This window comes from Paramisgurnus dabryanus, chromosome 9 (assembly GCF_030506205.2).
Source record: "Paramisgurnus dabryanus chromosome 9, PD_genome_1.1, whole genome shotgun sequence".
Lineage (NCBI taxonomy): Eukaryota > Metazoa > Chordata > Actinopteri > Cypriniformes > Cobitidae > Paramisgurnus > Paramisgurnus dabryanus.
Genome location: NC_133345.1, coordinates 21,034,532 through 21,057,795, shown reverse-complemented (window position 1 = coordinate 21,057,795; position 23,264 = coordinate 21,034,532). Strand labels below are relative to the sequence as shown.

The following is a 23,264-nucleotide window of genomic DNA, read 5'->3' as shown; positions in this document are numbered from 1 at the left end:
AAAACCACAACCCTATACAGAGTTCACCTGCAACAGGAAGAGGTTTAGCAGTTGTGTGCATTTGTGTAAGTTTTTTTTATTATGGTTATTGTAAAAATATCAATTTAAATATTTAAACATGTATGTGTATCAGTGTGTCAATAATTTCCCTTTGTTGTTTTTTCAAGGGATAGATGGAGATTGACAGTTTTTTCTAAATCAAAAGTTTTAAACCATTGATCACATTGAATGTATAGATGCAATCATTTTCTTTAACACTAGATGTCAGTAAAGTAAAGAGACTATTCTGTTTACACAGTTCTCTATTAGGACCCTAATAAACCCTTACGAAAATTAACCATGGTTTTACTACAGTTAAAACCAAAAAACCATGGTTACTGCAGTAAAACCATAACCACAAAATAACCATGGTTTTGAGAACCATGGTTTTCAAAAACCATAGTTAAATCATGGTTAGTGTAGTAAAACCATGGTTTTGCTCATAGTAATCAAAAAAACATGGTTACTACACTTTTACCACAATAAAACCATGGTTTATTTTCGTAAGGGAAAAACAATAATAGATGTTTTATTAAAACGTGTCCTGAATTTAAATGAAATAGTAATATATAGATATGAGCATATATGATAAAAGTGGAAAGAAAAAAGAAAAATTAATTCAATAAACCAAAAAGAACAATTCAGATGCCAGCTGCTGCATTAAAGTTGGTAATTTAAAGCACACATTTAAAAGAGCAAAATAAAGAGTATTTTTGCATGCTGTAGCTAAGCATGCCCTTCTCGCGAATTGATCTCGCGATACTTTGGTGTCATACATCGATTGGGCCTGCGCAGTTCTACATACTTTGAGTCACAGCCAATGAGTGTGAGTCAGCTGAGCGCTGTGGTGGCGCTGTTCCAGGATCAGACTCTCGCGACTCGCGCACACACACACGCAGTAGCAGCAGCAGTGATATGGCAGTCAGGAAACGGACAGCCATTTTATAATCCGCAGCCTTTCTGTACTATAAAAACGGATTTATTCCATCTTCCAATAATGGGTCAGTGTGGGATTACATCATCCAAGACCGTCCTAGTGTTTCTGAACCTGATTTTTTGGGTAAGTTTGAAGTCCTCGATGCTGAATTTGAGAGTGCGTCAGTGTTGTCATATGGATGGACACAGTCAGGTGTCGAGCAGCTGCACAGCCCTTTATATATCGCTATGCATTTTTTTTAATGGTTAAATGCGTGCAAACTTTCCTTTATTTGTTGTTGTTTTTAAGTTGTTGCATTGAAAAACCGGTTTGCTGCGACGTTTGTTTACATAACAGTCGTAGTGAGTTTAAATATAGTTTAGTAAAATTGTAGTATACTTTTAGTATTTATTTACTATAGCAATTAGTAAAATGTAAAATTAGGTAAAAATGTAGTGTTTACTAAAGTATACTTCTGTACTGTTCTGTATTGTTTTTATAGTGAAATGAAAAACTTAAGTAAATACTGCAGTATACTTTATTAATAATTCATATATAATAAAGTTATTTATGTGTGTGTGTGTGTGTGTGTTAATATATAATAAATTATTAATTATTTACTATGGCAACGTTTAAAAACACTATAGGATCCAGGAATTGTACAGCAGTCTGAGTACAGTAGTTTACAGTACAGATTTTAAAGTATACTACAGTATGTTTCATGTGGGAACATGTTCTTTCTTAATATTTTTTTTAGTTAACAAAGTGATTTAGACAAACTATAAGCCACTGCTTATAAAAATCATTGTCTGTTATGTTGAATAGTTCATTTGGGGCATTTGTACTACTTAAATGTGAGCCCTGGAATTTCTAGAAGCACTCTCCCTCCTATCAGCTTGCATTGCTTGTCTTAATCCCTTTAATCTGAGTGTGAGTGAAGTTTAAAGTCTTGTGTCAAATAAAGATAGTATGACTCTTCTGTCTTATTCTTTATTTAGAGATTAGGCTGCTTGATTAAATCTTCTCTTCCTGTCACAGCCTGACAGCTTTACTATATTCACAGAGTAAGGGGGGACTAAAACAGACACATTGTTTGTTTTTGTTTTTCCGCATTGTCTGATGCTTATCTACGAAATTCTTTTTGCTTTAGTGTTGGTTTTCTTCTCATTCAACATTCCAGTAACTTTGGAGAATGATAATTTTTAGGGTTGCAATTTTTCGGGAATTTTCAAAGCTGGAAACTTTCCATGGGAAATAACGGGAATATATGGGAATTAAAAGGAATATATGGGAATTAATGGGAATAATGCACTTAAATGTAGTTTTAAAGAAAATCTTGAAGCATAATTTTGTTTAAAACAACAACATTTAATGCAATTTCAGTTGAATTTCTAGTTTAATTTCTTACACATTCCTCATCCACATGCACACAGCAACTGTTTACTGAAGGGCCTTGATGCCACACTCTCTGCATGTACTTGCATTTTTTTCATAACATGCACAGATAACTTATTGATTCTGCACACAAAATAATGTCAAAATGTCAATCTTTGCACATAAATAATATAAATTTGTTTAAAATCCATGTTTGAGTGCTATAATTGGGTCCCCAGTGCTTCTATCAACCTAGAAAATGCGAAAAATAACAACCCAGAAATTTAGTTTTGGTAAACCATTCTCTGCAAGCATGTAAAAAAATAGGTCATTGAAATTTGGCTCCCCTTGTGATGTCAGAAGGGGATAATACCACCCCTAAATCGGCGCTATTCAACCATGACACTGCCATTTAGTGCAGCGATCAGCTCATTTGCATTTTAAAGGACACACACAAAACATTTTTGCTTACACCTACAAAGTGGCAATTTTAACATGCTATAATAAATTTTCTATATGATATTTTGACTTTGAGCTAGAACTTCACATACATAGGGACACCAAATTATTTTACATCTTAAAAAAGTCTTGTGAAATGTCCCTTTTAAAACTTCCTTTGTGCTGTGTGTAGTGTGCAACAATATTATACCATTGTAAAGACAAATACACTGACTGAGGAAACATAACTTATGGTCCTTAAGCCTGCATTTATTTGATCAAAAATCCTTGATTTCTGAAGTATTTTTGATCAAATAAATCTACGGCTTGATGAGTGCAAGTATCAGGATTCTTTAAAATTTGTTTAACCTTGCATCCATGTCTGCTTTGTTAACGAAACAAAATGTTTATTTATGTTTCTATATAATATGTTTTTTATAAATTTCCCTACATTTCCAAATAATTCCTGTAAAATCCTGTTAAGTTTCCTATTTGGAATATTTCTAAAATTACCCAGATTAAGTTCCAATGGAAAGTTTCCAGAAATTTACCAGAAATGTTCCCCCATTTGCAATTCCTCCGCCATTATGTTTGACAAAGTGCACCTTTTTTTTTTTTTCAAAAACCAACATTTTCTTGTTCAGACTGCATCATTAAGAAAATCGAGTACCTGTAGTATCTATAACTGAATTAGGATCATATCTCTATTTATATTGATGCATATAAACATTTGAATCACAAACCCTGTCTGTTTTCTACTTTTAGGCGGCTGCTGGTATCCTGTGCTATGTCGGAGCCTATGTGTTCATCACGTATGATGACTATGATCATTTCTTTGAGGATGTGTACACACTGATTCCAGCCGTTGTTATTATCGCTGTTGGCGCGCTCTTGTTCATCATTGGCCTAATTGGTTGCTGTGCCACCATTCGAGAAAGCCGCTGCGGTCTGGCCACGGTTAGTTACCTAATTGTCCTATACACAGCACTTTAACATAGTGTTTAATTTATCATTGAACAACTTTGGCAATGGTTAATGCAGTGATGCACCGATACAAAACATTTTGTAGTGCAGATCATACATGCAATTCTCTTGTCATTGTCACACGGTTAAAAATAATCACACAGCATGTGTGAAAAAATGCTTTTATCTGCCAATGCAGATTATAAGCTGATATATCCTAGTTAAAGGACAAGTTCGGTATTTTAGACTTAAAGCCCTGTTTTCAGATTGTTTATGGTCAAATAGAATGGTTTTGACTGAAATTTCGACATTTTCGGCTGCCCTGAGAATTTTCGCTTGTTTGTGTTTCAGCTCAGACCTCTACAATGGCTTTATAGGTGCACTGGAACAATCCTTCCTAAAATGCATTAAACTTTCGTTTACAAAGACGTGAAACTCACCGAGTGGTCAGGGGTGTTCACTGATATGCTCACACAAAAATCGCTGCAAAAGATGCTTTCCAACAGCTGTTTTAGCATTCGTTGTTAACTTGTGGACCTATTTCCCCAAACGCCTCACACCCGTACATTCTTCCGCTTAGAGCTTGAATAATAGACACTCCAGCCCAGGTGGTGGCGCTAATCCGCCTTTGCCAATTGCAAGAATAGAAACAAAGTTCCCGGCGCGGAGTAATACCGTACCTCACAGGACGTCTAATACAGTCAATGGAGTTGGTAAAAACTACGATAAAACCTGTTGGAATGCGTCTTTTGGAGCGATTTTTGTGTGAGCATACCAGTGAACACCCCTGACCACTCGGTGAGTTTCACGTCTTTGTAAACGAAAGTTTAATGCATTTTAGGAAGGATTGTTCCAGTGCACCTATACAGCCATTGTAGAGGTCTGAGCTGAAACACAAACAAGCGAAAATTCTCAGGGCAGCCGAAAATGTCGAAATTTCAGTCAAAACCATTCTATTTGACCATAAACAATCTGAAAACAGGGCTTTGAGTCTAAAATACCGAACTTGTCCTTTAAATGAATTATGGTATATAACTGTAACTTGTTTCTAACCTTGTGTTTCTTGTATTTCTCTCCATATAGTTTGTCGCCATTCTTATGTTGGTGTTCGTCACCGAGGTGGTTGTGGTGGTACTTGGCTATATTTACAGAGCGAAGGTGAGTCTAAAGAAAGTCAATATTTACTGGATGAGGAGTGCCTGCATCTCTTGTTTTATATGAAAGCCACTATCACTTTGTATGTCCAAAGTTTGAACAAAGCGTCCAATTTGTAATGTAATACCTGGTTTGTATTGGAATTAAGATTGTACTGTTTGTATAGCAGTGTTGTCTATGGCGTATAACAAGTCGTGCAAATCCCCTCCCACATGCAGTATATAAAAAGGACAAATGATTTACAGTATTTTTGTTTCTAGGTGGAAAATGAGGTCAATCGGTCCATCCAGAAAGTGTATAACGAATACAATGGCACTAATACAGATGCTCCCAGCCGTGCGATTGACTATGTGCAGAGACAGGTGAGACTGGAGTAGTTATACTAGTTCATTTGCATTCCACCCACGGCCACGTTTTGTTACGGCACGCCATCTGAATCTGCATAACAATGTTTCAGAAAACTAGTCCCAGTTTTGAAAATACAAAATAGAGTTCATTCCCAAACCCAATAAAATCACATTAATTTTTCACTACGTTAAAGCTCCATTGCTGCGGGATCGCCAACTACTCCGACTGGAAGAACACTCGCTGGTTTAAGGAGTCTCGCAATAACAGCGTACCACAGAGTTGCTGCAAACCGAACGTGAGCAACTGCACCGGCTCTCTCTCCCGCACTGGAGATCTCTATCCTGAGGTGAGAGACTTTTAGCCACTAAAGCAAAAGCCTGCATGCATTTACTATACAGATTTTAGTGTAGCATCAACGTCTTGTGTTGAATACTTAGGGATGCGAGGCGCTGGTTGTGAAGAAACTTAAAGAGATCATGATGTATGTCATCTTGGCCGCTCTTACGTTCGCTGCAATTCAGGTATGCTTACTGTATGCTATGTTGTATATTTAGTATTGTTAGTCATGAAGATGCACAGACTGTAAATGAACAGTACAGCTATTAAAACAGAAGTGAGAGTTACAGCTGCAAACCCTGGCAGTTTTTAGTAACTTGATGTTATAGCTATAATTCTAGATGCATGTGACCACTGCCTTATTTGGTGCTGATGACATTCTCATTTATGGACAGCTTGATCAATTAAAAGTGAAATTATGGATCAGACCATTAAAATAAAATGTTTAACTTTAATTTTTTTCTCTAGATGCTGGGGATGTTGTGTGCCTGCGTGGTATTGTGCCGTAGAAACCGGGACCCAGCGTATGAGCTTCTCATCACAGGAGGGACGTATGCATGAATAAATAAACAAGATAAACCTTTTTCATGCGCACATAGACATGCACGCACACACACATGCACACATTGGGCTCAGGGTTGTTTTCGGTGTGAGGTGGCACACTGGATACGCCCAAATCAATTTCTATTTCTCACATCTTACACAGGGTTTGCTCCCACAATGCACTGGTGATGGGTGAAGCGGAATGCATCCTGTATATTTATGTATGCCATTAAAAACGATTGATTTTAAATGTAACCTCTTTTTTTCTCAAAGGCGTTGGGCATAACTGCAAAATGGCCACCGACCAGTTGTTAATCCCAATGAGAAGACTTTAAGACTTTTTTTATATATTCTCTTCTTTGTCTCTGTTATATGGAGTTGCAAGAATGAACGTTTCGGCTTGAAATGCCGTTATTGTACGGAATAATATGTGGAATGTATTTTCTTTCCTCATTTATTAGTTTGCACTATGTGTATGGTTTAGTTATGTTACAAATACCAAGAATGGTAAATGGTTGGGCTTTATGGATGTGTTTAAAACTAATTGTGGTACCGCTGTCTCTGATCACCCATCACCAGTCTGCTGCTCAGGGACGAAGGCAGTTTTGAAAGACAGATCTGGAATATTGCTTTGCAATGAATGCGCAGCTAAAGTGGACTTCATGTAAAGATGCTCTGGGGGAAACTCTACATGCACTACCCACCATTTACTGACTTCTTATCTTTATTTCCACCTTTTTTCATAGCTTACAGTGTGAAGATTACTATTGTAGTTACATGTAGAAGTTAGTTTGGAAAATACGCAAGTATGTAGAACAGGGTCAACCATGTATTATTTTAAATGACTGTAAATAGTTGGGGGACGAACAATGATGTAAGCAAGTTTTGATCTTAAAATAAATGTTTCATAAGTTGACACCTGTTGAATTGTTTCATTAAATTCATTCATTATCATTCATAATTTTTAACATGCAGTTGAACGCATTTTGAACTTGCATTTGAAGCCATTCAATCAGATTGTTTGTTTGATAATATGACCGCATAGCATTGTATAACCACATACAGGGTTACGTAGTGCACAAAGCATTCAGACACATCACGGGTGTTCAATGATACTTTGTCTGGGGCCTTTCTTGAGTCAGATGCCTTCTTTACATTGTCGAAAAGGGTCAAAGTTCAGTCCTTTCCCAGGATGGGGGGATGTTTCCCATCTGCTTGCCATTTCAGTAATGCTAAATTACATACCTTCACTCTTGGATCTCTTTATGGCACAGAGATAAACAATAATTTGGTGCTGTAATAACAGGGTATTATTATAGTATTGTTCTGTTGAAAAAAATTTTATTTGTCACACAAAGGGTTTCCAATCTATCAATACTTTAATCACTATAACTAACCAGAATCTGACAGATCAGAAACATAAGCTCTTAGAAACACGAGAAATGTGACTCTTTAACCAGATACCTGATACAAGAACAAACATGGTGTTGGTTTACCGAATACTGCAGTGCTTATACACTAAAGGCTCATGAGGACATAATATCTACACTGTGAAAAAATACTGTAGAAATTACAGTATTACTGGCAACTAGCTGCCAGTAACTTAATGTAGATTTTACATTTATGGTATTTACTTGCTACAGTTTGTTTAAAGTTAAAATTTTCAGTCTTTATCTTCTACAGTAAGTTACTGGCAACCAGCTGCATAATTAAAGCAATTTTTTTACAGTGTATGTATAATTTTTTTTCACTCATTTCATTGTACTGCCAAAATATTCCTCCAAATGGATTTGGTTAATTAGCATAGTTAACTTAGTACAGGTATATACACAGCACTGCGTTGTTAGCTATGGATGAGTTTTTATTTGTGTTGCACTCCATGACACAACTGAAACATTGGAAATTGTGTTTAACTGTCAACACACAGTATTTATATTCTTGCATACACAGATTCCCCACTCTATTGCATTGAATTTTGTTAAAAATATGAATTTTGTTTAAATTATCTCAAATATATAACAGAATAGTATATGTACAATGCCATGATGCATTTAAAGTTTGCTGTAACTCTTTAACAAATACCTAAAAAAGACAATTCTTAGCCACTTATGAAACTTGAGGCTGGAAGAAAGAAGGTAAGTCTGTTTAAATTTTAAAAAGCTTGTCCCAGGCTCATTTCATTACTTTTGTTACACGGATACACTCAGCAAACTGGTTTTCAATGCTGCATGGTGTCTTTGCAATATGGAAAGTACTGTACATAGCCTTCAAACCAATCCAAACATCATTACATTTAGGAAACCCATATGTGAATATGCTCATGTTGATTCCAACCAATAATGTTAATGTGAAAAAACATAACTGTTGTATAATGTTACAATAAATGAGAAATTCTGTGTGAGAAACGTGGCAATGGCTATAAAGGAACCATCATTGCACCACTTTATTGTGCAAATTATGCCACCATGTTGATTAATTACAACATTATAAACTTCGATACATTCTTGGATAAAATCCTAGCTGACCACAAAGTCATCAAATATAGACATAGTCCTGAGTTTTGTAATTGTACAGTATGTACAGTATGTGCATAAATCATCTTTTGTAGAAACTAAAATCATAACAATTCTAATGGCTAGATCATTGTCTATTATTCACAATAAATAATAACCTTTCAATAAAACAATAAATTAATCCCATTATTACACCAATAACGGCGTAATAATCCTATAGATTCTCACTATAGATTTGTTACACTCTTAAAAATAAAGATGCAAAAAGGCTGTTTACAGCAGTGGAATAGAGGAACCATTCATTTAAAATAACCATTTCTTACCTTATATATATATATATTTTAAGAGTGTACTGTAAATGCTGATCAGCAAACAGAAACCCCCCACTTGCATCCTTAAAGGAGCTGTATGTAAAATTTTGACTTTAATAAATCAAAACATTACTATAATATATTTGTAGATATTAAGGAAACGTGCAAAGTTATTCTGAAAATCAATGCTGTGGCCAGTTGTCTTTTTGAAATAGCACTTACTGATCGGATTTTGGTTTTGGTCTGTGTGATCCTGCCACTGCCAATTTACCTAATACTGTATTTCGACAGCTCGGTTGCCACATTGCTTAGATGAGAGCGCAATTGCCCATTAATGCGACCTCCGGTGGACGCAACCTCTTTACAGATGAGCAGGTTTGTAATTTGCAATCAACAAAAACACTGCAAATATAAAACGTATCAGATAAACTTGTGCTTTTCAATGTTACACACAGCTCCTTTAATCACTCTGCTATTAATGGGCATTTAAGAACAGTCAGAGACTGTCCAGTGTGCTCAGGTCCTCTCCCGCTCTGGATTCATATCTTTGTCAAATAGGAGCCTGGCACCAGTCCAGTATGTCCATCTCTCTCCACCGTCCACCAGCCGTCTCCTCCCTGCTCCACCACAAGCAGCACCTCACCCACAGAGATGGAGAGCTCATCAACACCCTGTAAACAAATGAGTTAACCCTTAATGACTTACAGGACGGTCCAAAACAGGATGCTAACATTTTTCTGCTTTGGGGTACAGCCACTACCAAACTGAAACTGAATCCTAAGCAAATTGTCTTGCAAATCTTATTGTTTTATATTTTATAATTTTACTAAATACTGTTCTTTATGTATATATGTTATTTTTTACATTAGCCAGGGAATGAAAAAATAAAATAAACACATGGAAATGCTTACATACATTTAACAGCTTTCTTGATTATCAATAGATTTTAGGTATTGCTAATAGCAAAATTTGGAATAATGGTGTATAATCACCATATTTACATTTATGTATAACATGCCAACAAAAGTAACAAATTAACCAGATAATATTCCTGATGTAATGACATGTAAGAGAAAAAATACAAAATATTTTCAAAAATATTTTTTATATAAATATTAAAGCTTGGCAAAATATGAACTCTAAAAAAGCACAAATCTAACCAGTTTTTTATTTTTTAATAAGGACTCAAAAAAACAAAAAAAAACAAAAACGTTTCAGTATGTTGACCACAAAAAGTACAAAACATGTCAAAGTCACAATTGAATCTGTTTTTTTTTTTTTTTTTTTTTTTTACAATTGAATCTGTATACTTATGCATATCCACAGGAATGACGTAATTTTTGTAGGCTAACCCGGAAGTTAGCGAGACACTGCACCACCCTCATTAAAAAGCCCATTTATTTTTCCCATAGACTTTTGGATTATCGCAAAAAAAGCTCTGTGTTTAACGAATGTATTTGACACTTACACATTTTGTTCAACAAGTTAGTCTTCACAAATGAACACAACTTTTAAAAACGTTGTAGTCAAAATTTGGCCTTTTATATTTCCAGTTTACACTTCAAAACTCATAAAATTTGTATTCATCTGTGAAGATTAACTTGTTGGACAAAACGTGCAAGTGTCTTTAACTTTTGTTAAACATAGAGCTTATTTTTTGCGACAATCCAAAAGTTTGACAAAAATTAATGGGCTATTTTGCGAATGAAAGTGTCCCGCTAACTTCCGGGTTGGCCTACAAAAATACGTCACCCCTACTCTATTTTCCATAACGCCTTCTTACCTGAGCAACATAGTCATACTGAGCCTGGTATTTATCAATCTGAAAGGCAACATTATTTGGAGTTTCTGGTTTAAATCCAGGAATTGAGGCATACACACCATCTGAGCTTTCAGCTGAGAAATAAAACATGACGAAGAATAAACGAGTGATATTAGATCTAGACAATTCAATTATAAAGTGGGCTACAGTGCCATCTGGTGGTAAATACTGCAACATACACCATCTACCATAAAAAAACAATGAGAAATCTACCATGCAATGGCATTTTAGACAATAAACTTAGATACAATGTTATATTAGACTTTATGTTTATTATCAAATATATATGTGATGTTTTTACGTATGAGAAATGTATGATACAGAGACGTTAAAAGACAATATGATATTGTAACACGAACCAGTAGGTGGCAGTGGCGGAGCATCAGCTGTATTATTCTTTAAACCAATTGCAGTGTTGCATTGCAAGAGATGGGAAAACCTATTAAAACATGTTAAAAACAAATTAAAACAGATTCTTTTAAGTAATTAAAGACGATAATATCAACTCTAAATGCAGTAAACTATTATAGATATCTACACTAAGTAATAGCTTGTCAGGTTTTTTAATATTTTTGTCAATGTTAGTTAAGCACAATACCTACGTTTCAAATTCTATGGAATTGAGCCTAATCCCTCAGTCCTGTCCTGTCAATCATCTCACCCAACCCCTCCCCTATTTTAATTTACCTTCTTTTTTTTTATAAAATTCTGAGTTTTTGTTCTTGCAAGGGTTGTGTTGTCGCACTAGGGGTTTTAATAGATAACATCAACAAAAACCTGCATATCATATTTCATAATCTGTTAAAGTGTGACTAGTCTGCTAGTGGTGAACCACCAGTATTTTACCCATATTCTATATATAGTACTCTGCTTCCTACACGTCTCCATTGTTTACCGCCTGTATGTCTTGCACATTAACCTGCAGACCCACAATATGGAAACATACCTCTTTATAACGCCCCCTCCAAAACGTGCCGTGCCATTGCTGTCCGCTGAGGATTCTTTATCATAGAAGTTCTGAAATGCAATGGGCGCTGCGGACACAGTTAAGAGACTTTACTAAGCAAACAGGGCCACATCACTTTGATCATATAATATAGAATAGCCTTAATGGCCAATGATTGAGCATGCATTTCTACAGTGCAAATTTGCACATACATGCACTACACAGCAACGCTATTACACAACATGAATGTTACAAAACAAAAACACCAGTACTGTGCCAACAAAAAACACTTAAATACTGTTCACAGCATATCCAGGAGAAGTGGCATAATAGTCCAGTTAGTGCAGAAATATATTGCGCAAAAATTGTGTCGTGATAAGAACGATGATTTGTGATAGGTTGTGCTTGCATGAATGCTACATTTAAAAGTGCAGAATTCTACTGCAAGGTTTTATGAAAAATAATATCAGAACAAAAAAATGATAAACCATTTACCTGGCGGAGTGGTGCCTGTGCTTTTCATGTTAACGAAACTGTTTATATCTGCTGGGATGTCACACATTTCTAAAGTTGTCCTCACTTCCTCATAACACTGCATGAAAGTATTAGTTCATTAAAAAGGTACAATTGGACTACAAGACAAGGTTTTAAAAGCACATATTATGCAAAAATCCACTTTTACAAGGTGTTTGGACATGTGTTTACAGAACAACAGTACAATTACAAAAATTGTCTCCTTAGACATACTTTTTATTCTCTTGTTATTGTGACATCACACTAAAAAAGCCCGCCCGCGGCCACTGACTGACTGGTTATTTTTACCCAAAAACTTAACTAAATGTGTTTGTTTGCATGTTGTAATGCAGCTTAATATGCTATTGTCTCAGACTGTGTACACAGGAATCAGATTTATTTTTAGCCGAAAGCGCTCACTGTCTGTTGGTAAAGTGAGCTCATTTGCATTCAAGGGGAATTTTGGACATATATACTATAAAAAAAATTCTGTGTGGTATTTTAAGATGGGCATAACATGTGCCCTTTAATGCAATATTTTTGATCATTACAAATTGTATTTTAAGTGAAAAACACAAATATTTCTGAATATCTGGTACTAAATGCCTGATCCAGACATTACCCCATTAACAGACCCTGTTACAGACATTACCCTTAATATGTTCGTGACTAATAATGAATCAATGTAGTAATCCTTGAAAAACAGAACTTCTTAGTATTACCATAATGAAAGTTACTGACCTCATCATCTTTGACACATTGCATGGAGAAGTGATTACAATGGACCCAAATAGCATTTCTCAGAATGTTTATGCGATCGTCTTCTTGCTGCTGGAAGACCTGAAGAAATTCACAGAACATCTCAGAATCCTTATGCCTACGGACAGCATGCAAACTATAAATTGTTGAAGACCTATAAGTTAGACTTGAACCTTGTAACAATAAAGTGTTGCTCTAAAAAGTGGTAGAGCATTTTGTTAGCAATGCAAAGGTCCTGGGTTTGACCACAAGGAACACACATACTGATGAAAAATTATTGTTTGAAATGCAATCTAAGTGGCATCTGCCAAAAGTTAATTTTAATAAAGCTTTTAAATGATAAATGAGTTTCTTTAAACACAAAAAAAAAGATATTTTGATAATTGATGGTAAGCACACAGTTGACGGTATTGTATTTGTTTTTCCTACTATAGAAGTCAATGGATACCGTCAGCTGTGTGCTTACCATCATGTATCAAAATATTTTTTTGTCTTAATAAAGAAACTCATACAGGTTGACAACATTTTCATTTTTGAGTGAACTATTCCTTTAATGTTGGGTGTATCTGATTACTATCAGTAAAAGCCAAAACAAAGAACATTCTACTGCTTATTTTAGTAGTTGTGGTTTGTGGTGCATTGTGGGTAAAAGAGAAGAATGAAAGGGGAAGTTCATTTGAATATGAACTCAGCAAAAAGAACCTTTATGGAAAATATCAAGCAGTTATACAGTATAACGAGTTAATGTGTATGAGTGTGTTTACCTCACACGTGCACTCATGTGTCATTTCCCATTCCTGCCGAATCTTATCTAGCTGTTCTATGTTTGACATGTACTGCTTCTCTGTGAAGAATGAATAAACACAAATGTCATAGCTTTCAAGGCTGGGAAATTTCAATAAAACAACAGGTATTATGAACCTAAACCAAGAAAAAATAGTCAATTGACATTGTTTTAGGAATAAAGTTATAATTTCTTCACTGGTGGTTTTGTATATTGCTTAAAACACCTGTTTTAATGCTATTTTACGCTTTTTCATTTAAAACGTAACAAAAGTATGTGCAAACACATTACGAACTATTATAAACATTAACTAAGCAGATTATGTTGTATATATTCTATACTGTAATCGCATTTTTGTAATAATATATAGTAGCAGAATAAATAAATCAGCTTAATCAGAATATTTTATCAGCATAATATTAGTTGTTTTTAAACAGTTATTGTATTTATTGTTTACTGGCAGTTTCTATGAAAGGTTTTACTGGATGTATTTGTGAATACAGATCATGATTGCATGTGCGCCACATACAGTACACATTCAGTTCTTGTGCATGGATTATGGTTAAAACAAATGTTTTGTAGAGATTTACTGGCAACCCCTAACTGCACAAATTATGTCTGTCTTCCTGGATTTCTTAATTAACAATAAACAGCCAGTCAAAACGACACACTTGTGTCCTTCGCAATAGACTATCATTAGCTTTAGTGGCTCACCAGAAGTCATAAACAGGAAAGCTCAAAGATGGCGGCACCCACATTTACGTCAAGATACAGGTGGATAAGAATTTTATTTTCTGTAAATAACTTGACCGCAGTTTTATATTTTCATATAGGGCTGCACAATCAACCGAAAAACTAATCAGGATTACAGTTACGGGTAAAACAATTACAGAATTGTCAAAAGTCTCAATTACAGCTGTCCATTTGTGCTCATTTCTATGTGTTTCAGCAGTATGTTTGAGCACCAAAGACAGTGGTGAATCAGAAATTTTAAAATTGATAAGCTGATGTGTCCTTTAGCCATTGGTTTTGAATGTTTCACTAACAACATAACTCCCATAATTATTTGTTATTTACACTATATTATTTAATTTTGAAAATTTAGAATTTACCATGCAGCAGCTTCACCAAAAGTTATAAAACATTTCAAAACTTCAATTTAAAGACTATTAATCAACAATAATAATCACAATTACAAAATCAAGGTAAATAAATGATTTTTGTCATAAGCGTGCAGCCCAAACTTTCAGTTTTTATAGTGTTTATTGTAATTGTGAAAGTTTTTAAATGTTGCAGGAAACAGGAATAGGCTTTACTGTATACTGGCAGTTTCCGTTGTGACAATTCATTCACGCTAGTATTGTAGCAGAGTCTGCAGTGTTGTGAAATTAACAAATGTTTTTTTCCTCACCCGCATCTGTGGCTGCCTCTCTACACTGTTTTGCTTTGTTTTGTGTCTGTTAGGGCACAAAAAAAAAACAAAAGTTAATGAAAAATATAAACACAAAAGTCTCCTCATAAAAACAAAACATTTTTCATAGTAAAAAAAAAAAAAGACATAGAGAATATAATCCTAATTTACCTTTTCACATTGTTTAGGTGTGACGGTTAAAGTATTGTTGAACTTTTCAGCAGTCAGTTCAGCCTCATCAGCCTCTTTGCATCTCTGTTCATACGTCCTTTTAGACTAAGAAAATGTGTACAAGGTAAGACACTGTTAGTCTGCGCTCTTAAAAATAAAGGTGCTTAAACGGTTCTTCACAGCGATGCCATAAAGCACCATTTTGTGTTCCTCACATAAACATTCAGTCGGTTCTTTAAAGAACCTTTTTATAATGTGAAAAACCTTTTCCCCACAGAAAACCCTTTTGTGAAACTAAAAGGTTTTTCAAATGTGTGAATCGATACTGTTGACCTGACTACAGGAAACCTATAGCTCAGATTTAACCATTGTAACAATAAACTCACTTCCTAGCTCAATTGTTTAACTCTGATATCATATGATCACGACAAAAGGAATACACTACATTACTACAAAAAACGTACACTCATGGTTACTCCAAACTTACACACTCTGAATTTCCTCAAACATACAAACACAAATATGATCAATAACCATGGATTAATAATGATAAATATACAGACTTTCTACCCATTTTAATATTACTTTAAGCTTTCCCCTGGTTTCACAGACAAGGCTAAGGCCTAGTTCTAGACTAAGACTAGTGCTACCTCACAAGTAGTCGTGACTAATAGTTTGCAGAATAAAGGTTTTATTTACATAATATATGTGGGTGTACTGTGTATAATAATTATGTATAAATACACACACACACACACACACACATGTATATAATTAAGAAACATTTGCATGTGTATATAGTATTCATGTTTATATTTATATATAATCTATATAATATATAAATATAAATAATTATTATATAAATATATATTTTTTTCTTAAAATTATACATGTATGTGTGTGAATTTATGTAAACATAATTATTATAAACAGTGCACACATATATATTATGCAAATTGAACTTTTATTCTGCAAGCAGCACTAACTAAGACATATGTTTGAGCTGTCTTAACTAAAGATAACTTGCACTGATAGATCTTAAAGTATGCCAGTGCCATTTATTTGTCTCAAGATGCACACCAGTAACATCTTTTTCAAAAACTTTAGTTAAGCCTTGTCTGTGAAACCAGGCTCTTATGTTTATTAGTGCACATAACAGAACATATGAGGAGCTCAGATGCAAAAGCTGCTATATTATTCATCAGAAATATAAAACGACTGCTCTCTGCACACATTATACATCTATCAAATACTTGCTCTTTAAATCCACCGAACGTCTGTGGATCACATTCAAACTTGGGTCCTTTGTGAGTACTTGGACCTGAATACAAACCGAATGTGGCAGTCACATGGATAACAGCGCCATGTGGGTTAATTTTTATATTCCTATTTTCATTACAATTCTAGTTTCTAGTTACATATTTAGTGATTGTGCAATTGTTTACTGGCCTATGCTTTGTTTAAAGAAGTGGCTTTTCAGTGGAAGTGGAGGTTTTTGCCAAAAAAGCTTGCATGTGGTTTTGCAGCAAAGAGAGTCAAATTTGTTAAATACCAATGTAATGACTTAAGTGACATTTGTGAAAATAAATTCAAGTAGCCTACTGATTAATAAGCTTTTTTATTGCCATTTAAGTGAAATTACTGAACCTAAACATAAGAGCCTGATAATAAATGCTCAAGAAAACATGTCAGATGCACTTTTTCATTTAACATTTATTCTTAGAAACAGAAGCACTTAAATGCAACTGGTTCAACTGCTTCTGTATGGTTAGAAAGGGGAATGGACAAGAAAAGAGAGCTGCAGCAGCTGAATGTTACTTCCTGCAGATTTTGTCTCTGACACTAAGCTATTTTAAAACTAACACCTTTAGATGGACTCTTTTATCAGATAAGTACATCAACTTTCCACTACCGCTATAGAGGACCTGTAGTTGACTTTCACTTTAAGACTGGACAATATATGCAGTATATACATATACACTCTTAGAAAGGATGTGTTCATTTTTTACAGTTCTTTGTGCGTTAAGCTTTTACCACATTGTGTGTCATTTTGTGTTTACATATAACACAACATGTGTTAGAAGTAACACAAAATGTGTTGTTTCAATAATAACACAGAGATGGGTGGATATTCTGGGACGCAAGTGTCCCAGAATCAACACTTATATGTTGTTTTTCAACACATTCGTTCTAAAAGTGTATATAGACACAGAAAATGCCTTAAAAGGCATTTAGAAATATGCTGACACTTCATTTTCCTGCACTCTATTAAAACAGAAGTCAAAATGTTTGGCTGCACATGTTTGCACATTAGTGGCATTTTATAGGTTTTTCAATTATTATTACATTTTCTTTATTTTAAGTTTCATTGGTATTATTGTTATTCTGGGTTTTAACCATTATATCTACAAATATTACTTCTCTCACCTACTTTATAAACAGATCATAAATAGATTGCATAAATAGCATTTGGTCTCTAAACCTCATCCGTATACCAGAGCTTGTGTGATGGGTTATTCATTACACATTAACACCTCTTTTCATGACCTCAGCTACACAAACATGTATTTCTACACTTTCAGAAACAATCTACAAAAATTTTCAATGGGACGGTATCTTTTAAAACGTCCTAATTTGTACCATTTCGGTACAGATACGTATGTACCTATGAGGTACTGGTACCAATGTGTACCTATGATGTACCAGTGTGCACCTTATAATTACAAAAGTGTGCTTTTTGAAAAGGTACCACCCTAGTGACAACATTTTTGTACCTTTTTTCTGAGAGTGTAGTAGGCCTAATCCCATTTTGATCACCAAATTATTAAAGGGATATTCCACTTTTTTGAGAATATGCCCATTTTACAGCTCCCCTAGAGTTAAACATTTGATTTTTACTGTTTTGGAATCCATTCAGCTGATCTCCGGGTCTAGCGCTAGCACTTTTAGCATAGCTGAGCATAATTCATTGAATCTGATTAGACCATTAGAATTGCGCTAAAAAATAACCAGAGAGTTTCGATATTTTTCCTATTTAAAACTTGACTCTTCTGTAGTTACATCGTGTACTAAGACTGATGGAAAATTAAAAGTTGTGATTTTCTAGGCAGATATGGCTAGGAACTATACTCTCATTTTGGGTAATAATCAGGACTTTGCTGATGTGACACGGCGGCGCAGTTGAAAGGCCCTGTCCCAAATGGCGCACTTCATGTGGACTTTCAGTCCCGTGGCCTTAAATTGTGTATGCTCGCTTAGTCTATGAGTCCGTAGGGTATCCCATCTGTCATTTTTACACTTTGAAGTGTGCTCATCAGCGCCCCCTCTGCTCACTGCAGCAGGCTTCGTGCACTTTACAAACCCAGAAGTCCTTGCGAAAGAGCAATCAGACCAATCAGACAACGGAAGGGAGGAGTTCACACTGACGGGCAACTTCTCTTCCAATTTCCGGCGTGACGCTCGAGTCTGTCCCAAAACACGACTCCGGTAGCCTGGTTAGCCAGACCTACATCAAGATGTAAGGTCTGGCAACTCTTCACACAAACGGCTCAATGCAAGGGGCGGGATATAAGGTTGTCCCTCAAAATGCCTCTGCACGCAATAGGATAGCGCTATGACCAATGAGAACAACGAAGAACGTGACGTAGTTACCGTAACCAGTCGGCAAAACTCCAAACACATCTTTCTCGCTTAAAAAGGACTTCAGTAGGGTTATTTGCTCTTCTCTCAAAGAAAAACATAAGTCTAAGTCCTCCAGAGTCGCGGCCAAAGCCGCTTCAAAAGAAAGCTGTTCGCTAGCAGCAGCAGCCATTCGTTGCAGCTCTGTCGTCATCATGTTAAGCCCGCCCCACAGACGCTACACACGATGTGATTGGCCTGACCAAATTTTGGTTTTTGGAGCTGTTAAGTGTATTGTGAGTGCCTAGACTAAACCCTGGCAGCAAATATATTTTGCGGCCGCTAGGGTGCGTCTAGATTTCTAGGCTACGACTCCGGCGCACCCATGTGGAGTCACATCAAGGGTCCCTAAAGTCTGCACTCTATGATGTCATCAAAGTGTTTACTCTGATGAGGACCACAAGTCTGGAGTGTGCCATTTGAGACAGGGCCAAAATAACCAAGGGGACTATTTTCAGGCGCTGCGTAATTTCACTACGCCTGTTGCAGCCATGTTACGGCAGCAAAGTCATTGATTATTACGCCAGAATGAGAGTATAGTTCCTAGCCATATCTGCCCAGAAAATCACAACTTTGGTTATTATTTTGCGCAATGCTAATGGTCTAATCAGATTCAATGGATTGTGCTAAGCTATGCTAAAAGTGCTAGCACCAGACCTAGAGATCAGCTGAATGGATTACAAAATGGTAAGAATCAAATGTTTAACTCTAGGGGAGCTGGAAAATGAGCATATTTTCAAAAAAAAGTGGAGTGTCCATTTAATAACAAAAGTCCTAACTGTATATACTGCAGAATTCAAATGTTCCCTTCACGACCTTGTTCCAGTTCCTCACAATCTATTAAAAGGACACCTGACCAGATGGTTTGAATGATTAGACATCATGGGCTTTACATAGTTAATGAATTATAGAGATAGACGGAACTTCCTTTAGTTCTGTACTTTTTTGGTTTTCGTAATGTTTGTGTCATTTTCCCCTTCCTACTTATGATTCCTCTTCCTGGATTAAGTCATTTAAAACATTGTTTGTGATTCAACTAATGTGTACAACACACCAACTGAAGTCAACTAAAATAAAATCAGGATCTAATTTATTCACCTGTAATTCGAAGGATGCACTTCCTCCACTTTGCTGTCATAAAATATACTTATTCAGATTCAGATGCACTTCAGCTTCCTAAGAGTATCTCAACTGGTGAAGCACAGCACTTATGTGTTTGAGCTTACACATATATCTAAAAAGTGTAAAACTGGTCAATTTTCGGCAATGTGCCCTACTCAACAAAGCATTCAGGTTCATAGTCTTTTGAGGTTCACACCATTCACTTCTTCAACCACTTTGTAAAACCACCACCTTCAGTTTCATATTTGCCCAATTAAATCTAAATTTGCCACATTCCCCTTAACTTACTTGATTTTACTCCTATCCTTCCTATATTTATGATTTATCCTTTGTCCACTGTCTCCTGAAGCACAAAAAAATTGTCAAGATGCACTTTTATCTTTGCATTTTCAGTTAGACGAATTAGCACGGATTGTTTTCAGGAAATTGCAAATATATGAGGAAGAGAGAAAGCGAAGTTTGAAAGACACGTGAACATGTGTAAATGTTCACAAGTGCAAGAACAAGATAGAAAGTTTGGCAACGGATATAGAAGTGATATTTCCTGAGGGTGACAGTTACAAAATTCAGTGCCCTGCAGGTTAGTTGCTATGAGGTTAATGCATGCATGATTTAAATCACTTCTTTCACCCTTCCTCTTCCTGATATTTAACTTTCAGTGTCTGTTAGGCAAATACAGGATACATGCTGTACAGTACCAGAAGATCATAATGCAGCACTCACCTCCATGGTTTTCTTATATAAAGACACCTTGATCTTCTGAACCTTTTCCATGACCGCCTCAAACTGTTGCGAGACAACATTTCAAAGAAATCGTTTCACAATGTTTCATTTCGCATGTGAAGCCATATAACAGTGAGAGTTATAAAAACAGGCTATATGGTGTGAGTGTATACGTGCGTCAGCATTCACTGACCACAAACTTGCATGCATAAAAAACTGCAGGAATTATTTAAAGCATCATAGGCTACAGTAGCCTCATATGAGAGATGTGTATGTTTGTGGGTGTGAAATGCTGACAGTTTTTCATCAACATACATTAAGTAAAGGAACACATGAAACACCACCTTCTTTCTTTGCTCCTTTTGTCGCTCTCTGAATAGCTCCATACGTTTCACCTCCTCTCGTAACATCGCTGAGAGCTGGATGTGCAAATTTCCGACGTTTTCCATTTCTAGGTGAGAAAATAGCATAGATGTCAGTGATGTCACAAAATGTAGCTGATGCATTGTCAACTTTTTATTTATTAGCGATGTCACTTACGAGTTTTTAGTTGGTCAAAAGATGCCCTCAAAGTTCTGGAGAACAAAAGCAATGCATGTAAATGTATGCTCACAAACAATGCCTTGAATGAAAATATTGAAACCACAGACTGACAACAAACACACAATGCACTTTGAATTATCTGCTTACCCAATTTCACTTTGACCCCCTGCCTTGCGTGCTATAGTTATTAATTCTTTGCCATACCGATCCTCTGCCATCGCTCTGAGGAAAAAAAGTACACCATTACAAATCTAATTAAATAGCACAACTAGACAGCTGCTTTCTCGTAATCAATTTTTTATTGATACCTCATTTTTAGGAGCTCCTCCATGTCTTTGCACGCTCGACGGCCATCGCATAGTCTCTGGATAAGGGCTTCATATCCGATGTTACTGGTAAAATCTGGGCCCTGAAAGTAAGAGGAGTATATATATATTTTTAAAAACATCTTCAAATTGTTAATTGTACAAAACACACTGTTTGGTCGGCCTTGGTTACAGTGTAACCAAAACAGAAGTTAGCTCTGGCCTTGCGGAAACATTCTGTGGTATATTTTATTCAGAATTATGTTTTAACCCCATGCAGGAAATGTACACCTTAGCTTTTCCATTCATTTGCATGAGCTTAATTCCAAAAGCCTGTGAAATTCTAGGCTCGACGTTTAGCATTAATGCTATTAGGTTTTTAAGAAATAAACATGAAAGAGAAAGAAGGATCTACTACACTTTAAAAAAAATCCTGCCTTCATTTTTTTGGTTTATTCAACTCAGATTCACAAGTTATGTCAACTTACTATTATTTATCTTGACAAGAGAGGAGTTGTTATAAAATGAAGTTGACATTTTAAGTCAAGATAAATCATAGTAAGTTGATATGACTTGTAAATCTGAGTTGAATAAACAAAAAAAATTAAGGCAGGGATTTTTTTTACAGCGAAGATTTCTTTGTAGATTCATGAACACCAAGACCAAAGCAAAAAATTTAGTTACATATTGAGTACATAGCCACCCACTCAACAGGAAGCCCATTGATAGCTGTTGTAATGTCCTCTGTGATACAATACATAAATGTACCGATATAATATATATCACTATGCTTTGTAACATTCTTGAGTAAGGAACTGAAAAAGAGACAACAACAAATATTACAGCTAGTTTTAGAAAACCTTTCATATTCAATTTAATCAGGTTGATATCTTCAAATTAAGATAAGCGAGTCCATTTTCATCCTCTATTGTCTACCTAAACCGAAACCCTCATTTAAACGGAAAACATATTCAATGATGGCAGATATATTTATTGTATGACTGTTGTTTAAGACACTGCAACTTGATTGTAACTCGTAAGTTCAACAATTCAACTTGTAAGATATTTGTGCTGCATTACTTTTTGCAATCAAAAAGCACAAGGTATATAGGCTACTCTTTAAAGTCAAGTGCACATTAAAGCTGAACCTCTCAATCATCATAAGCTATATGTTTTCCATCAATCATGCAAGCCCACATATACAAAGCAATGTGCTAAACTCCCCGATGATTTAAATTTGTTTGTTCACTTACCCAAAATGCATCTTTAAACAGTAATGGTGTCATTCCGAAAACTATTTACAGCGGAAGATTCGTTACAGACACACGGAGAGCACAACAAGCCACAAAGGAACTAAGATAAATGAAAGAAAATAAAACGATGCCTTATGCAAGAAAATTGCACGGTACTCTTGTGGTGCTCAGGTTTGACTCAGATAAGGAAGTTATGATGTCAGTGACCACAGACAGCACTGCCTCACAGATAATAGGCTCGCGTTTGCTCCCATTTGAATAATAGATAGGGTGACACATCTGACGTGGTGGGCATTTT

The 23,264-nt window shown here is 35.6% G+C and overlaps 2 protein-coding genes across 2 annotated transcripts; one reads left to right on the top strand and one right to left on the bottom strand.

The window, feature by feature from the left end:
* The first annotated feature begins 913 nt into the window (after positions 1-913).
* tspan3a (tetraspanin 3a) lies at positions 914-7,028 on the top strand. The gene is made up of 7 exons (XM_065283097.2): positions 914-1,099; positions 3,533-3,724; positions 4,814-4,888; positions 5,146-5,247; positions 5,427-5,579; positions 5,671-5,754; positions 6,038-7,028. Exons 1-7 carry the CDS (start codon positions 1,037-1,039, stop codon positions 6,128-6,130), a joined length of 762 nt encoding a protein of 253 aa, XP_065139169.1. The 5' UTR covers positions 914-1,036; the 3' UTR covers positions 6,131-7,028.
* A 1,244-nt stretch (positions 7,029-8,272) lies between these two features.
* On the bottom strand, positions 8,273-23,245 carry pstpip1a (proline-serine-threonine phosphatase interacting protein 1a). The gene is made up of 15 exons (XM_065283096.2): positions 22,967-23,245; positions 21,717-21,817; positions 21,556-21,630; positions 21,406-21,440; positions 21,210-21,316; positions 20,866-20,928; positions 15,343-15,447; positions 15,172-15,217; positions 13,741-13,820; positions 12,959-13,057; positions 12,200-12,296; positions 11,705-11,792; positions 11,118-11,197; positions 10,720-10,832; positions 8,273-9,607 (listed from the first exon to the last, which is right to left on the bottom strand). Exons 1-15 carry the CDS (start codon positions 22,997-22,999, stop codon positions 9,476-9,478), a joined length of 1,254 nt encoding a protein of 417 aa, XP_065139168.1. The 5' UTR covers positions 23,000-23,245; the 3' UTR covers positions 8,273-9,475.
* Between the last annotated feature and the right edge of the window lie 19 nt (positions 23,246-23,264).

Coding starts and splice junctions, on each gene's coding strand:
- tspan3a (XM_065283097.2), top strand. CDS start 1,037: ATGGGTCAGTGTGGGATTACATCATCCAAGACCGTCCTAGTGTTTCTG. Junction 1,100..3,532: donor TTCTGAACCTGATTTTTTGG/GTAAGTTTGAAG, acceptor TTCTACTTTTAG/GCGGCTGCTGGTATCCTGTG. Junction 5,580..5,670: donor CTGGAGATCTCTATCCTGAG/GTGAGAGACTTT, acceptor TTGAATACTTAG/GGATGCGAGGCGCTGGTTGT.
- pstpip1a (XM_065283096.2), bottom strand. CDS start 22,999: ATGACACCATTACTGTTTAAAGATGCATTTTGG. Junction 15,448..20,865: donor TATATAAGAAAACCATGGAG/GTGAGTGCTGCA, acceptor ACATTTTCTTAG/TCTAAAAGGACGTATGAACA. Junction 11,198..11,704: donor GGAGGGGGCGTTATAAAGAG/GTATGTTTCCAT, acceptor ATGTTTTAATAG/GTTTTCCCATCTCTTGCAAT.